At 41.1% G+C, this 17,364-nt stretch overlaps 1 protein-coding gene across 1 annotated transcript; it reads right to left on the bottom strand.

Annotated features, from left to right (window-relative positions):
- Nucleotides 1-10,753: 10,753 nt before the first annotated feature.
- On the bottom strand, nucleotides 10,754-14,179 carry LOC311488941 (uncharacterized protein; the record flags this gene model as incomplete). The annotated part of the gene is made up of 3 exons (XM_084545810.1): nucleotides 13,296-14,179; nucleotides 11,038-11,385; nucleotides 10,754-10,905 (listed from the first exon to the last, which is right to left on the bottom strand). Exons 2-3 carry the CDS (start codon nucleotides 11,285-11,287, stop codon nucleotides 10,754-10,756), a joined length of 402 nt encoding a protein of 133 aa, XP_084401936.1. The 5' UTR covers nucleotides 11,288-11,385; nucleotides 13,296-14,179.
- Between the last annotated feature and the right edge of the window lie 3,185 nt (nucleotides 14,180-17,364).

Below are 17,364 nucleotides of genomic sequence, written 5' to 3'. Positions count from 1 at the left end.
GATGGTGTGCCATAGAGGATGCTGTTGCAGTAGTCAATTCTGGAAGTGATGAAGGCGTGAATGAGGGTTTCAGCAGCAGAGAAGGAGAGTGATGGACGGAGTCGGGCAATGTTCTTGAGGTGGAAGAAGGCAGTTCTGGTGATTTGATTGATGTGATGATCAAAGGAGAGGTTACTGTCAAAGATGACTCCGAGGTTGCGGCTGTAGGGGGATGGAGACAAGGTGGAGTTGTCGATGGTGAGGCGGAAACTGTCTGTGGTGTTGTTGAGGGATTTGGGGCCGATAATGATTAGGTCTGATTTGTCACAATTTAGTTTGAGGAAGTTGATCTGCATCCAGGATTTGATGTCAGCGAGGCAATTGGAGAGAGTGGAAAGAGTGGCGGGAGTGATAGAGTTGGTGGAGATATAAAGCTGGACGTCATCAGCATAACAGTGGAAATGGAGACCGTGGTGGCGAATGATGTTGCCAAGGGGGAGCAGATTTATTGATGTTGTTAGCAGATATTTCAACAGTTAGAAAAAAGATGAAAACAAGACAGAGAAGAACAAAGAGCAGAAATACAAAGTCAATCAAAAGAATTCAATCAAAGAGCAAAAGAACACAAAGAGATTTTAAAAGTCAAAGTTCAATAGAATAAATGATTTCAGACAAATGTTCCAGATGAAGATGAAGCTCCTCTGCTCTGAGCTGCTGCTGGAATAAAGTCCATTCCTGCTTCACAATGTTAATGTTCTCTTAATGAAAACACTTCCAGCAGCACTTGTTGTTTAACACCTTCCAGCAGATTTCACCACATCATTTCACTTTCTTCCATTTTCAAAGTCAAATCTTGGACTGAAGTCAGGTGTTGGGCCTGTTTACTAAGGCTCTCAATATTTGGTTTTAGCTATCATAAATAATTATCTATTATTAAATAATTGGATCTGAATTACCAAAATTACCATGCTAACAACTAGTTAAAGTTGAATGAATTTGGAGTTGTTGACAGTGAAGCAAAACTCTTGTGCAACATTAAACAGACATTTATAAGACATTTACTAACATACAGTCTAACTACAGTGTACTTCATACAGTGGTGTGGTGTGTGTGGGCGGTGGGGTGGGGGGTGGGGTCGCTGGGGCCTTGAGGCTTTGAACAAAGAAGAATATGGCTGCTCAGTAGGGACACTCAGACCATGTTCTGGCTAAGTGTATGTGTTGAATGTGATAAGAGTTTCATGAGGTGCCAGGTTAGAGGAAGAGTGATTAGTTTTTCATGCAAGAGACCCTGGGTCTATGTGTTGCATAATCTAAACTAACATCAATTTAACACTATAACCTTACCACCCAACAATCACAACAACTCAATAAAACAAATATCACACCAAGTCAAAGTTCATAGTTCTTTGTTTAGCTTAGCTTAGCTTGACTTCACTAGCTTGACTAGGCCTACTCCTTTAGCAGGTGGTTCCTGATGGAAGGGCCAAGCTGGAGAAAAGTTGGAAGTCTGTGTTCCTGATGGCAGACGTTGGAGGGAAACTGGCCGCTCTTTAAAGTCCTTTGAAGTAGCTTGTTAGCAGCTCGGTGCTAACTAGCTGTGTGGCTCCTGTTCGCTGGGGGTTTAGCCTGCAAACTTTCTATTTGTTGGCTAAAAGAAGAGCTGTTGCAGATTCCTCACGCAGGATGTCACTTCGCTGCTGTAAGGAGAACAGGCCTGGAGTAGCTGCTCTTTGTTAGCAGACTACCTGAAGCAACCAGCTCCAGCCAAGCAGCTGGGGGTTTCCACAGGTGAGGTATGGAGAGGAGGAGAAGAGTGGAGGAGAAGAGAAAAAGACAATGGATAAGCAGGCCACCTGATGACCTCAGAGGTCACATGCCACTGTCGGCTAGTGATAACTGGGTCAGTTTTCACACCTGGAGGATTGTGGGACTTGAGGTTTCCAGTGCTTTCCTTTGTTTCCAAGTTTCCATAGCTCACCACCATGTTCAGGTACCAACACAGGTCAGGACTTAGTTCTTCTAGCAGCAGCTTATTAGGACGCTGATGTTGATGGACAGATTTCCATCAGTTTCCTGTAGATGTTCATGGTTCTCAGAGGATGAACCCTAACATTTATGGTGACCTCTTGACCTTTCCTAACACTCTGTAACATTTAAATCTGCAAAATATTTATTTTTGATATGAACAAAGAGTACTGGGAGGTTTACCAGAGGCTGATACCCAAACTGATGCAATGCAACAAACTACCAATTATGCTAACAAAGCTAACACCCTTCTGAGGGTGTCCTGTGGTGTCTGGTAACAGAATGTTGTTAGTGGGGGGCCTTTGAGGGGAGGGGCCTCTGTGGATCATCCCACAGATACTTGATCAGTTTGGGATCTAGTGAATTTGTTCTCTCCTTTCATTCATCAGTCTGTAGCTCCAGGCCCTGAAATAGAAATCTCCATTCCACCATGCATCATATTTATTTTGTAGCCATCAGCATCACATTTATCTTCATCAAATACAATCATCACATACTCAGTAAATCACTTTCACTCTCATCTTCTATCACCTTTCTCAAACTCTCTATCTGTCCTGAGGATGTCTTCTTACTGTCCACAGAGTCCCTCTGATCCAGATCTGTCCCCAACCTCGTTCACCATCAGTCCTCTGCTGTCTTCTGTCCACCCTGGTTATTCCAGACTCTTGGACAGTCTCTAACTCAATGCTGATTGCTGACACAAATAAAACAACCACATCTTCCTCCTCTTCCTCATCCTCTCCTTCCACACCCAGTCCAGAGGCCCCTGCTGTGTTTGTCCTTCATAGACTGCAAATGGTTAAACCTAGAATTGTAGAAATACTCTCACACCTCCCAAAAACAAAAGACCCAGAAATAAAGCTTCATTCAATAGTTCATGTTCCTCTTTCTAGCATCCATGCTAACTAAATCACAGAATGTCATCATTTTTGTCATCAATGTCATCATAATTTGATAGTTTTTATGTTTCTAAAACCGTAAATCAAAGTATCAGACAAATTCAAATGTTGATCTGATGATGGAGCTAGTCAGACAATCATCAGTGTAGCACCTGTCCCATGTAACTATTAATAAATGGAGTTAAATATAGTTTGGGTGTTCTAGTACTATGGGCGGGGCCCTGGGCTCTTTTAATGTTGTGGTTCATCATATCAACAAGAACTTTTTCATCTTTTACCTTTACTGAAATAATACAAATAAATGAACTGGTTGGTGCCTCCACTTAGTAGAATATATTGACTCAGTCTAAATCCTACTAAGAATATATTGGAAGTGCATCTGTTTTAAATCCTCTCCTCTTATCAAACTGTAAACTCAAGTGACTCACACACTGAACTTTAAATGCAACATTAAAAATACACAGGAAATAAAACAAAGGTACAAAATTACATTTACAGAACAGATATACACCTTATATGGTGTATACACCGTAGGTGTGAGTGTGAGTGTGAATGGTTGTCTGTCTCTCTGTGTTAGCCCTGCGATGGACTGGCGACCTGTCCAGGGTGTACCCCTGCCTCTCACCTGATGACAGCTGGGATAGGCTCAAGCAGACCCACACGACCCTTAACAGGAATAAGCGGGTAGAGAAGATGAATGAATGAATGAATGAACTCAAACACACATTCACTCTAACCAAAAAATAAAAGTCCTGACTCAGGCCTGAGTCGATGCTTGTGAGCGTTGGAGTCTGAAACTTAGTGACCACTTCACTGATCAAACAGCAAAATAAAATGATGCAGTTGTTTAGTCCTCACACTCTTCCTGTCCATTCAGTTTAGCATGCTGACCGTGGGAACTGGTGAGGGGAAACGATGAGGGAACAGGTGACAGAAAGATGAGGAGAAACCCAATGGATGTCAGCTCCAGGAAACATTGACACTAGTTAGTGGAAATTAGTTATTAGCTTTAGCTTAGCTTCACAGCATTAACACACATTAGCAACGTTCAGTAACTTCAGGCTACAACATTACAACAGATGATCAGTTTCTCATTGAGATCAGACATGTTCCTGACTAGTTCCTTCTCCATGGAAAGCATGACCAGTACATTCAGACCTTCCTGACTCAGTGAGTTACAGCGAAATGTTTTGATTACTTTGATGTGACAGAAAAACATTGTTTCAATACTTTTTTACAATTTGTAGGGAAAGTGCCTGATCACCAAAATTGCCTGTGCTGTTCATCCTCAGGGGAATATGAACATCTGAACCAGATTAAATGACAATCCATCCAACAGTTATCAAGATGTTTCAGTCTGAACCACAGATGTTGACCTGCTGGTGGCGCTAGATAAAAAGTCTGAATCAACAAAGTCAGTTAATGAAGTTGATCCTCTGGGGACCAAGAATGTGTAGAAAGGTTGATGTCAATCCATCATCCATCCTTTAGTCCAGATCCAGTCCATGTGGGATAAGATGCAAAGTATTTATCATCACATACACATACACAGTATAGAAACATGTTTCCCTGTACAATGAAATTCTTCTTTTGTCGGCCACCCAAATATCTAACAATAAAACAATCTTAGAAATAGAATAAAGAGATACAAATAACAAAGAATATAAAATAACTAGTGCAAATATCCACGTGCAAATGAGTGTAAACAATTAACTGAAATGTAAAAAACTGAAACTTTGTATGAGATGAAGTAGTCCATGATTTTAGTCTATGATTCTAGACTCCTGTCAGCTGTTTAGGAGTCTGATGGCAGTGAGGAAAAAGGACTTCTTCAGTCTTGAGGTGCTGTATTTCTCACGTACCACATGGAGATGCAGCTGGTCAAGATGCTCTGAACAATGCAGCTGTAGAAGTTACAGAGGATCTCATGACGAACTTCCTCAGCCTCGTCAGGGAGTACAGGAGACATAGTCGTGGGTGAACAGGGTGTAGAGGATGGGGCTGAGGACACAACCCTGTGGGGTGTCAATGTTCATGGAGATGCTGGCTGAAGTCCTGTTCCCAATGATGACAGACTGGGGCCTGCCAGTCAAAAAGTCCAAGAGCCAGTCACAGAGTGTGGGGTGCAGTCAGAGTGTAGACAGCATGTTGGTGAGTTTGTATTTTCTAGGTGGGAAAGGAGGCGAGAATGTCTGTCAGCTCGTTGGCACATGCTCTGAGGGCTCATCCAGGGATGTTGTCACATACTCAGCATAGTCCTGTGTGCTAACAGAAGAGTCCTCCAGTGTGGCTGCAGCTTTAAACACATCCCAGTCTGTCCTAGCAAAACAGTCCTGCAGGGTGCTCCAGAGTTTAAACTATTTGGTGACTGGTTTTGTTGGTTTTATCTGTAGGCTGGGTACAGGAAGAGATGTGGTCTGTGTGTCTGAAGTGGGGGTGGAGTGCAGCCCTGTATGCACCCCATATGTAACTGTATACATGATCCAAGGTGGGAACCTGTCTCTGATGACGTCATGTAGCTTGCTGAGCGCTCTAGTGGAGTTGGCTCACGGGGGATCACGCTACTAAAGTAGTGGACTGAGCAACCACTGACATTAACATCAGAGCCATGCTGCTAGTGTGGCTAAAAGAAAAGAGAAGAAGAGACAGTCATGTTGATGTGAACATTAGAGAAACACATCATGGAGCTGAAATATGATCCTACTTCCTCATTTGGACTCGTTCACCTCAGCTGACTCTCTCAACGGCACACAGGTTTTTGTATTAGTCTTTTTCACTGTGTGATGACAGATTTGGCTCTGGAACTAAACTGTATGTAACAGGTAAGAAGAAACATTTCTTTTCCTTCAGTTGTTTTATTGTAGAAGCTGAAAATGTGTTTAAAGTCAGTTTGTGCTGCTTCAGCCTTTCCATGTTAGTTTTTTCCTCATTAGTAGAGAATTCATCCTGCAGCCATTGTTCCATAAGAAAAGCTCAATCATTTCTGAAAACATGTTGAAATCTGACTGAACAATATTGATGTGTTTTATTAGTGATTAAAGTCTGTGCTCTTAAATGTGGAATATTCAATACATATTGGAATCAGTGAAATGACAAACGTAGAACTGAAAAACACAATTCAGGGATTTGGAAATGATTTAAATATTTAATTTTATTCAAAATAATACAAAAGTTAAAAATATTTGCTGCTTTTGACAGCTAAAAAGATTTAATTTAATTTAATTTAATTTAATTTAATTTAATTTAATTTAATTTAATTTAAAATAGTACACATTTGTGAACGCACCATTAATGCTGAACCGTATGTAGAGGTTTTGGAGCAACAAATGCTGCCATCCAGATGACGTCTTATTCTGGAAGGAATTTCTTAAATTATAATAAAATAAAATAAAATAAAATAAAATAAAATAAAATAAAATAAAATAAAATAAAGGAGCATCTAAAATCTTATATTAAATCAGATTGTAAAATATTTCCCATTCTGAACTACAGCAGCTGTGAGTTGATAAAAGACGACGTGATGAAACACAGTCGACATGTTTCTGTCCCAACTTCTTTGAAACGTGTTGTTGGATTCAAATTCAAAACCAGCAAATAATGTCTTTTGATGAAGATAAAATAAGATAATCCTTTATTTATCCCACCGTGGGGAAATTTGCAGCGTTGCAGCAGTAGACAGTTTAAGGACAGAGCACACAGGAGATAAAAAGAAGTAATAAAACATTAAATAAATACAAAGAATAGAAACTGAAATACAATAGAAATCCTACTTACGTATGTATGTATGTATATTGCTCATGAAAGAGTAAATGATATGCAAACATAAGTTCTTCCAAATATATTAAGGATATTCCAGTTTGTGTTGTGATTGTCCAGCGTGTGTTTGGTCTACTGGGAGCAGGCTTGATTATACAACTGATGATTGATCAACCACTGGATCTGTTCTGATTGATTTTATATAGAATCAGTTATTTTGGAAAAAGAAATTTACATGAAGATATATTATAATGTATACTGAATATGTAGACCGATCAGCCGTAACATTATAGCCGTTGAAGTGGTTAGACGACTGGGTCAGAGCATCTCCAGAACTGCAGCTCTTGTGGGGTTTTCCTGGTCTGCAGTGATCAGTATCTATCAAAAGTGGTCCAAGGAAGGAGAAGAACCAGAGACAGGGTGGTCATGGGCAGCAAAGGATCATTGACCCTTGTGGTCCCATCCAACAGACGAGCTACTGTAGCTCAGACTGCTGAAAAGGTTAATGCTGGTTGAACTTTGTTCTGTATTGATGAGTAGTTTAGTGATCAGAGTCCATGTAGTTTCCAGGATCAGACTGAATGCAGAGCAGTGCTGGAATCTGCTGTTGACTGTGTGAATGTGTGTGTGCTGTCAAACTTCAGATGAGCAGGTAGTGAAGCCCGTGGTGAGCGTGTACCCAGCAGCAGCATCCAGAGCCCACCTGGAGGGGAAGAGCTCCCTGCTGTGTCTGGCCTCATCCATGTTTCCTCCTCTGGTCCAGTTCTCCTGGAAAAGACAGAAGAAGAACGACCCTCTGGAGGAGCTGACCCCTGCTCAGGGAGAGCAGCTGGAGCTCAGAGAGTCGGGACGCAGCGCCTCCATCAGGCTGGTGGACGGAGATGATCTGGACAACTATATATATCGTTGCTATGTCGAGCACGAGGGGGGGAAAGTGGAGGTCGCAGTGGAGGACACAGTGAAGGCCACAGTAGAGCCCCAAAGCCAACCAGGTAATGAAGGCTTGGTGACTGTGTTCAGCAGTGATTCAGCTTCATGTGGAGACGCTGTCAAAGAGAGCGGAGGAGCAGAGGACTGACATTTCTCACTGCAGCTCCAAACATTTGACTCCTTTTCTGTTTCAGAGCTTCCAGCTCCAGCAGCCTCCTGTCCTCCAGAGAGAGAGCCAGCAGACCTGCCAGCTGATCACTGTAAGATCACCTGCTGCCTCTCTGCATGGACAGCTCCAATGTCCAATGAGGACACTAGAACAACTTTACAGGATTAATGTGACACTTCCACTAATTCATATCTGTCTGTCTGTCTGTCAGTGTCCTTCCAGTCTCAGTGCAGGGTGAAGCTGCTCTGTCTGCTGTACACAGTGCTGATAGTGAAGAGTCTGGTGTACTGCTGTGGACTCTCTCTGCTGATGAGCCTCAGAAACAAGGGACCGTCCACCAACTCCACACATGCTGACTGACTGTTTTCTGCTGGTCTTTTCTCTCCATCAGATCTCATCAGTTCATCTCATTCATCACTTTCATCAGTATTCACAAATGTTGTTGTAATGTGCTTCTTTGTAATCTGTATCTTTTCATTCACGTCTTGATTGTCATCCTGGAAATAGAAACACATATATTCACATAGAAATCTGCTCTTATGACGTCTTCATTCTCTAGTAGTCTAGTTTATTTCCATTTTCAACTGTGACTTGTATATCCAACAAAGGTTCAAAAAAAGGCAACTGGACTTGTAGAGTGGTGAAACGTCTTCTGAATAACTCTACAAGTCCAGTTGCCCCCTTTGAACCTTTTTTGGATATACCATGACCTGGATGACTAAGAACCTTCACAGACATGTGACTTGTATAATAATCATCATCAGTTTCCAGCAGGCTGTTTCTTCTGCTCTTGTGTTTCTTTCTAATAAATGCAGACTCCACCAGGCTGCTCTTTTCTTTCACTGGAACACACTCAATAAACACAAGAAACCGACACAATCCCAGAGTCTGGCTTTGATAAACTGCTTTTTATGTGTCTTAACAAAGCAAGTCAAATACTTTAGCTCGTATATTAGGAAGTGTTGGACGTCAGTAAATAAAGTTGAAGCTTAAGCAGCTTCCAGTTTCTGGATGTGACGTCTATGAACCCTGTGAATGAAGCACAGACTGCTGCACTGATAAAAAATGAAGCTGGAATAGAATTTCCATGAGAAATGTGGGTCAGTGTGGTTAATGAGGTGAACTCATGGTGGATTAGAACTGATTGGGACGTTCAGACTTTTTTTGTCAACTATAACTCAGTTAAATAATGAGACTTGAGGTGAACCAATATGGACGCCTGCTTCAGAACAACAGCATGACTTGTTTATCTCATGGGTTTGTGTCTCTGTCTCAGTGAGGCTTGTGTTCGGTTCTGATTAATAAGAAAGAACAGGAAGCATTATTGTTTCCTATAGAAGTTGAAAATCTTCTCATGGGATCAATTTAAACACTTTGCAGGCAAAGAGTTCATCTTCTTTAAAGTTCTATTTATCAGAGAGGAGAAATTTATGAGAGGATGGAAGATTTTAAACACACCACAATAAAATGATTAGTTTCATTTAATTGCGAAAAAACAATTAAAAATAATTACTGATTGTAATGTTTAATAATAAATGTAAATGTGTTTCTCTCTCAGATGAAGAACACAGGTGCTTCCTGGAAAGATTCTTTAACCACAGCTGGTGGTTGAAACTGTCATTGTGTCATTAAAGTGAAAAGCCACAGCTAACGGTGTGGAGGCTGCAGAGCACAAACCCACACAGCCCGTCTGCTGCAGGAAGGAAGTCTGATTGGCTGTCAGCAGTTTGTTTTCTGTCCTAATAACCACTGAGAACAGATTCATATCTGCTGCTGAACACACTCATCACCTCCCCTCCCTTTCTTTTGTTTTCTGTAAACCTTTTTTCCTCTGAGCCCTCCACCCACACAGAGTTGAACTGAGTCCGATCACCCACCTGAAGCTCATGTCCTGGTAACATGTTCAGGGTATTTAGAGGTTTGGATGATTACAGATGCACTTTACACTTTGAAATCAACAATAAGAACATTAATGAAATGTTATTTTATTGATCAGACACCTCTGTGATTAATGACTGATTAGGATTTATCCACTAACAGGTCCAGTTAGAGGACCATGAACTTTCAGTGTTCAGCTCTCAAACACTTGAATTTCCACTGACACACTGACCTGCTGCTAATGAAACTATTTCATGACTGTTAATTAAACACATCCTTCATTTGATCAACATTCAAACTTCAGCACTGACTCATCAAACCGCTGGATGATAGTTTTTAACAGTCGTGGCTTCAAATCAGCTCTGCTCTTTGTTCATCTGAGGAAACAACAGTGTCGTCAGCGTAGAGTTTGACATCCACACCGACACATTTATATTAGAGAACTAATACACAAACTAAATGATCTGAAGACACAGAACTGAACCTGGTGGAACATCCACAAACACGAGATGTTCATTTTGATTTAAAATGTCTTAGGAACAATCATCAAATTACTTTGGGGTGTCAACATAATGATTCTTTAGACAAGAAGAAAAACAAAACACCATTATTATTTTATAGTTGTTGTATTTTAATAGAACAGAATAAATGGATGAACACACTGCATTGTATTTCTATAATAAAAAGAAAAAGAAAGCAAACACATGTATTAAATGTTGAAACATCTACAAGGAAGTTAATTCTTTAACTGGTGTAATATTTAGAAGTTACAATTAAGAGATTTGATAAAGAAACTCTGATAAATCTATCTGACTCTACATTACAACCAAAGCATCATGACTAACATTTGTGAATACTGATCAAAGTGATGAATGAGATGAACTGATGAGATCTGATGGAGAGAAAAGACCAGCAGAAAACGATCAGTCAGCATGTGTGGAGTTGGTGGACGGTCCCTTGTTTCTGAGGCTCATCAGCAGAGAGAGTCCACAGCAGTACACCAGACTCTTCACTATCAGCACTGTGTACAGCAGACAGAGCAGCTTCACCCTGCACTGAGACTGGAAGGACACTGACAGACAGACAGACAGATATGAATTAGTGGAAGTGTCACATTAATCCTGTAAAGTTGTTCTAGTGTCCTCATTGGACATTGGAGCTGTCCATGCAGAGAGGCAGCAGGTTATCTTACAGTGATCTTGCTCCAGAGCTGGCAGGTCTGCTGGCTCTCTCTCTGGAGGACAGGAGGCTGCTGGAGCTGGAACCTCTGAAACAGAAAAGGAGTCAAATGTTTGGAGCTGCAGTGAGAAATGTCAGTCCTCTGCTCCTCTGCTCTCTTTGACAGCGTCTCCACATGAAGCTGAATCACTGCTGAACACAGTCACACAGCCTTCGTTACCTGGTTGGCTTTGGGGCTCTACTGTGGCCTTCACTGTGTCCTCCACTGTGACCTTCACTGTCCCACCCTCGTACTTGACGGAGCAGTGATATTCATACTTGTCCAGATCATCTCTATCCACCAGCCTGATGGAGGCGCTGCGTCCCGACTCTATGAGCTCCAGCTGCTCTCCCTGAGCAGGGGTCAGCTCCTCCACAGGGCCGTTCTTCTTCTGTCTTTTCCAGGAGAACTGGACCAGAGGAGGAAACATGGATGAGGCCAGACACAGCAGGGAGCTCTTCCCCTCCAGGTGGGCTCTGGATGATGCTGCTGGGTACACGCTCACCACGGGCTTCACTACCTGCTCATCTGAAGTTTGACAGCACACACACATTCACACAGTCAACAGCAGCTTCCAGCACTGCTCTGCATTCAGTCTGATCCTGGAAACTACATGGACTCTGATCACTAAACTACTCATCAATACAGAACAAAGTTCAACCAGCATTAACCTTTTCAGCAGTCTGAGCTACAGTAGCTCGTCTATTGGATGGGACCACAAGGGTCAATGATCCTTTGCTGCCCATGACCACCCTGTCTCTGGTTCTTCTTCTTCCTTGGACCACTTTTGATAGATACTGATCACTGCAGACCAGGAAAACCCCACAAGAGCTGCAGTTCTGGAGATGCTCTGACCCAGTCGTCTAACCACTTCACCGGTCATAATGTTACAGCTGATCGGTGTATATATTCAGTATACATTATAATATATCTTCATGTAAATTTCTGTTTCCAAAATAACCGATGCTATATAAAATCAATCAGAACAGATCCAGTGGTTGATCAATCATCAGTTGTATAATCAAGCCTGCTCCCAGTAGACCAAACACACGCTGGACAATCACAACACAAACTGGAATATCCTTAATATATTTGGAAGAACTCATGTTTGCATACCATTTATTCTTTCATGTGCAATATACATACATACATACGTAAGTAGGATTTCTATTGTATTTCAGTTTCTATTCTTTGTATTTATTTAATGTTTTATTACTTCTATTTATCTCCTGTGTGCTCTGTCCTTAAACTGTCTACTGCTGCAACGCTGCAAATTTCCCCACGGTGGGATAAATAAAGGATTATCTTATTTTATCTTCATCAAAAGACATTATTTGCTGGTTTTGAATTTGAATCCAACAACACGTTTCAAAGAAGTTGGGAGAGAAACATGTCGACTGTGTTTCATCACGTCGTCTTTTATCAACTCACAGCTGCTGTAGATTAGAACGGGAAATATTTTACAATCTGATTTAATATAAGATTTTAGCTGCTCCTTTATTTTATTTTATTTTATTTTATTTTAAGAAAGGCCTTCCAGAATAAGACGTCATCTGGATAGCAGCATTTGTTTCTCCAAAACCTCTACATACGGTTCAGTATTAATGGTGCGTTCACAAATGTGCAAGTTAATGAAGAGCAGCCTGAATTTAAATAAGCAACTATTCTTTCAAAAAAGAAACAACCTAAAAAATTATCTACGTACTATTTTCAATTAAATTAAATTAAATTAAATTAAATTAAATTAAATTATTTCCAAATCCCTGAATTGTGTTTTTCAGTTGTACGTTTGTCATTTCACTGATTCCAATATGTATTGAATATTCCACATTTAAGAGCACAGACTTTAATCACTAATAAAACACATCAATATACAAGTTTGTGTCAGTCATGTTCAAATGTTTAAATACTTTATGCTGATGATAGTAATAAAACATTGTTTGAGTCAATTCTATTTCTTCTAATATCACATTCACTTTGTGTTTTTTTCTTTTTCTATGAATCCATTATCAATTCAAGACACATTTACCATCGGATAAATAATAACTGACAGCGGTTAGATCTGACAAGGTTCTAACTTTCAGAAATGATCCAATACAATCGATAGACACTTCAAAACAATCTGAAATAGTTGAACATCAAATATCATCTTGTTTTCAACAACACATGTCACAGAATTACTGAGATGATCAAATCCTAAATGTTTGGAACGTCACTAATATTTACAGAAATAAAGAAGAACTTTAGTTGTTCAGTCAGATTTCAACATGTTTTCAGAAATGATTGAGCTTTTCTTATGGAACAATGGCTGCAGGATGAATTCTCTACTAATGAGGAAAAAACTAACATTGAAAGGCTGAAGCAGCACAAACTGACTTTAAACACATTTTCAGCTTCTACAATAAAACAACTGAAGGAAAAGAAATGTTTCTTCTTACCTGTTACATACAGTTTAGTTCCAGAGCCAAAGATGTCGTAGTAGCTGCCGCTGCCACACAGCGAAAAAGACTAATACAAAAACCTGTGTGCCGTTGAGAGAGTCAGCTGAGGTGAACGAGTCCAAATGAGGAAGTAGGATCGTATTTCAGCTCCATGATGTGTTTCTCTAATGTTCACATCAACATGACTGTCTCTTCTTCTCTTTTCTTTTAGCCACACTAGCAGCATGGCTCTGATGTTAATGTCAGTGGTTGCTCAGTCCACTATTTTAGTAGCGTGAGCCCCCGTGAGCCAACTCCACTAGAGCGCTCAGCAAGCTCCATGACGTCATCAGAGACAGCTCATCCTGATGACGTTATTCTCACAATGGGAGACTTCAATCAGTGCAAGCTATGGACTGTGTTCCCCAAATACTACCAACATGTGGACATTCCCACCTTGGATCATGTGTACAGTTACATATGGGCTGCACGCCACACCCACTTCAAACACACAGACCACATCTCTTCCTGTTCCCAGCCTACAGATAAAACCAACAAAACCAGTCACCAAATTGAAGCCCTGGATAGACAGTCAGTTACGACACATGGTGTGTGTTCTCTCTCTTGCATTTAGACCATTGAATGAGGCAGAGTACAAAGCTTCAAAGTACGAAATAAAAAAAGTCAACACAGCAGCCAAAAGGTAGTACAGAGAGAAGCTGGACAGCTTCGGTTCTACTGCTGACTCTGGGTGGATGTGGCAGGGCCTGCAGCAGATCACAGACTACAGGACCACCACCAGCACCATTAGCTCCTCAGACAGCCTGCTGGATGACCTCAACACCTTCTACACCCTCTTTGAGACCTCCAGCTCCAGCACAGAGAGGAGGCACACACACTTGTACCACAGAACTCCCCTCCCCACCACCAAGCGTCTCATCAGCCCCGGTACACAAATCCTTGAAGAGGATCAAACCCCACAAAGCAGCTGGGCCAGACAACATCCCTGGATGAGCCCTCAGAGCATGTGTCAATGAGCTGACTTCCTTCATGGAAAAGTTACAGAAACATCAAAACCACAACCAACAGACTGAGAGACAGCTTCTTCCTCAGAGCTGTGAAGTCAATCAACCCCCCATCCCGCCCTGCACACACACTCACTCAACCCTCCCCCCTGACCCCGCCCACCCCTCACCATGGACACTTTACAAATCATTGCAATGTCTGCACTATATTAGGTTTACAAGGTTTGCTGCTGACTATTCACTCATATGTATATATCTGTACAACTGTATTTTTAGTTCTGATCTTATTTTATTCTTATAGTTAAAAAATTGCCTATTCTATTCTTTTTCATATCGCACTATTTAAGCCAGGAGGTACCGTAAAAATTTCACTATGTTCTCACATAATGACAATAAAGGATTCTTTATTCTTGAGTCTTTATTCTTGATTCTTAAGTCCAAGCCATCGTTACCACCTGGAGTGTTTCAAAAGGAGGACATATATGCTCGGCGTCGATGGAGACAAGTGCAGTATATGTCTGACCTGTTTTGGAAGCGCTGGGTGAAGGAGTGGGTCAAAGTGGCAGAGTACCAGACGGAACTTTGTTCCTGGAGACGTTGTTATCATCATGGATGATTCTGCACCACGCAACTCGTGGCTTACTGGAAGGGTTGTGGAGGCAGTTCCTGATAAAAGAGGACTTGTATGGCAGATTGACATCAGGACAAGGACCAACTACCTGGACAGGCCCATCACCAAAGTGTGTCTTCTTCAAGAAGCAGAGGAGCCCTGAAGATGTGGACATACTTTCATGACTTGGACATTTACACATGTAAGAGGACTTGTGTTGACATTTTTCCAGGTATGAATGACCTTTAGGCTAGGTGGCAGAGACTTTTGGGTTATGGGTATAGGTTACTTGAATGTGAATCTTCCTATATTGCTCATGTTTTGTCTCCTATATGTTTCTGGTTGTGTAATTTGTAATTTGGCGTGTGTGTGCACATCGTATTGGCATTGGGTGGAGGGGTGTACATATTTGCACTCACCTGTTCACCGGTGCTGGTGCTCACCGGTCAGAAGCAACAAAAGCAATCGAAACATTTCTCTGAAACTCACTGAGTCAGGAAGGTCTGAATGCACTGACCATGCTTTCCATGGAGAGAGAACTAGTCAAGAACATGTCTGATCTCAATGAGAAACTGATCATCTGTTGTAATGTTGTAGCCTGTGTGTGTATTTAATTGTCAAGGACATGACCAGGACACACATCTTGGTCTTTATCCTTGTGGGCATCTAGAAAACCTGGTTGTTCCCACTAACTAGTGTCAATGTCTCCTGGAGCTGACATCCATTGGGTCTCTCCTCATCTTTCTGTCGCCTGTTCCCTCATTGTTTCCCCTCACCAGTTCCCACACTCAGCATGCTAAACTGAATGGACAGGGAGAGCGTGAGGACTAAACGGCTGCATCATTTTATTTTGCTGTTTGATCAGTGAAGTGGTCACTAAGTTTCAGACTCCAACGCTCACAAGCATCGACTCAGGCCTGCACCGTTTTATTTGAATGGACATTCCTTTTATTTTTTGGTTTAGTGCAGAGTGAATGTGTGTTTAAGTTAAAACATTTTATTTTTATATTTCAAAATAACTAAAATTTGTCTGATACTTTGATTTATGACCAAGTATCATTGATAGATTATATGATATTTGCTCATACACTGCTTGGCCAAAAAAAAAAAAAAAAAGTCACCACCTGGATTTAACTAAGCAAATAGGTACGAGCCTCCTGTTGGATACTGCATGGGTGATTATCTTTCAGCTGGAAACAAGTTATTTAACCCCAACATACAATGAGTAGCTTCTCATTTCTTAAACAACCATGTCTAAAGACACATCCTGTGGTCATGGAAAAGATGTTAGTCTGTTTGAGAAGGGTCAAATCATTGGCATGCATCAAGCAGAGAAAACATCTAAGGAGATTGTAGAAACTACTAAAACTGGGTTAAGAACTGTCCAACACATTATTAAAAACTGGAAGGATAGTGGAGAACCATCATCATTGAGAATCTTTGGGATGTGCTGGAGAAGGCTTTGTGCAGTGGTCAGACTCTCCATCATCAATACAAGATCTTGGAGAAAACTTAATGCAACACTGGATGGAAATACATCTAGTGACAATGCAGTAGATCAGGGATGGGCAACTTAAATGATGGAGGGGGCCACAATTTTTCATCGACATTACCTGAGGGCCACATAGGACCGCACACTTAACCAGATATGATAAAACTGCCATTTTAAATATTTTTTGTGTGTAATTAGATTATATTTATATATATTTATAATTATATATGTGTGTGTGTGTTTATTGAAGCAAACAAAAAATAACCATTTACTGTGATTTTTTTTCCATTTTTTATTCATTTGTGCATTTTTACACTAAGAAACAGTTCAACATTTCCCCTGTATACCCTCTCTACCTCACCACTACCATCAGTGGGCACTGGTAAAAAGCCGCCTTTGTGTATAACGTGTATTACGACGGCACGTAACACTTTACGTTTTTCGCGACATTTACGGAAGGGGGCAGTAGAAAAGTTTTACGGTATTGTTTATGAGAAATTACGCTGTATCTGCGAGGTGGCATAAAATAAAGGAGTTGTGGATAAAGACCTTGACCCTCGACATTTCTTACATAGTGTCAGAAGTCCTACAGAGTATAGGCGACACAGACAGGGGAAGAGATGGGATGGCAAAGTTCAATCCACCCACGGACTTTCCTTTTGATAAACCGACTGAATGGCCGGATTGGAAACAACGCTTTCAGCGAAGTCAGCCACAAAGATAAATAAAGATGACGGCGCCATACAGGTGAGCTGCCTAATCTACGCAATGGGAAACGAGGCGGAAAACATCTTTAAGTCGTTTACGTTTGCAGAGGACAGACATAAAGAGGACTTTGATATCGTGGTGACGAAGTTTGATGAATATTTTTTTCCGAGGAAGAATGTTATCCACGAGCGAGCATGTTTTCATCAACGTCAGCAGAGGCCAGGCGAAAAAGCCGAGAGCTTCATCAGAGCC

Source organism: Chelon labrosus, assembly GCF_963514085.1.
Source record: "Chelon labrosus genome assembly, chromosome: 6".
Taxonomy (NCBI): Eukaryota; Metazoa; Chordata; class Actinopteri; order Mugiliformes; family Mugilidae; genus Chelon; species Chelon labrosus.
The sequence above is the reverse complement of the archived record's forward strand: the minus strand, read 5'-3'. Positions and strand labels throughout refer to the sequence as shown.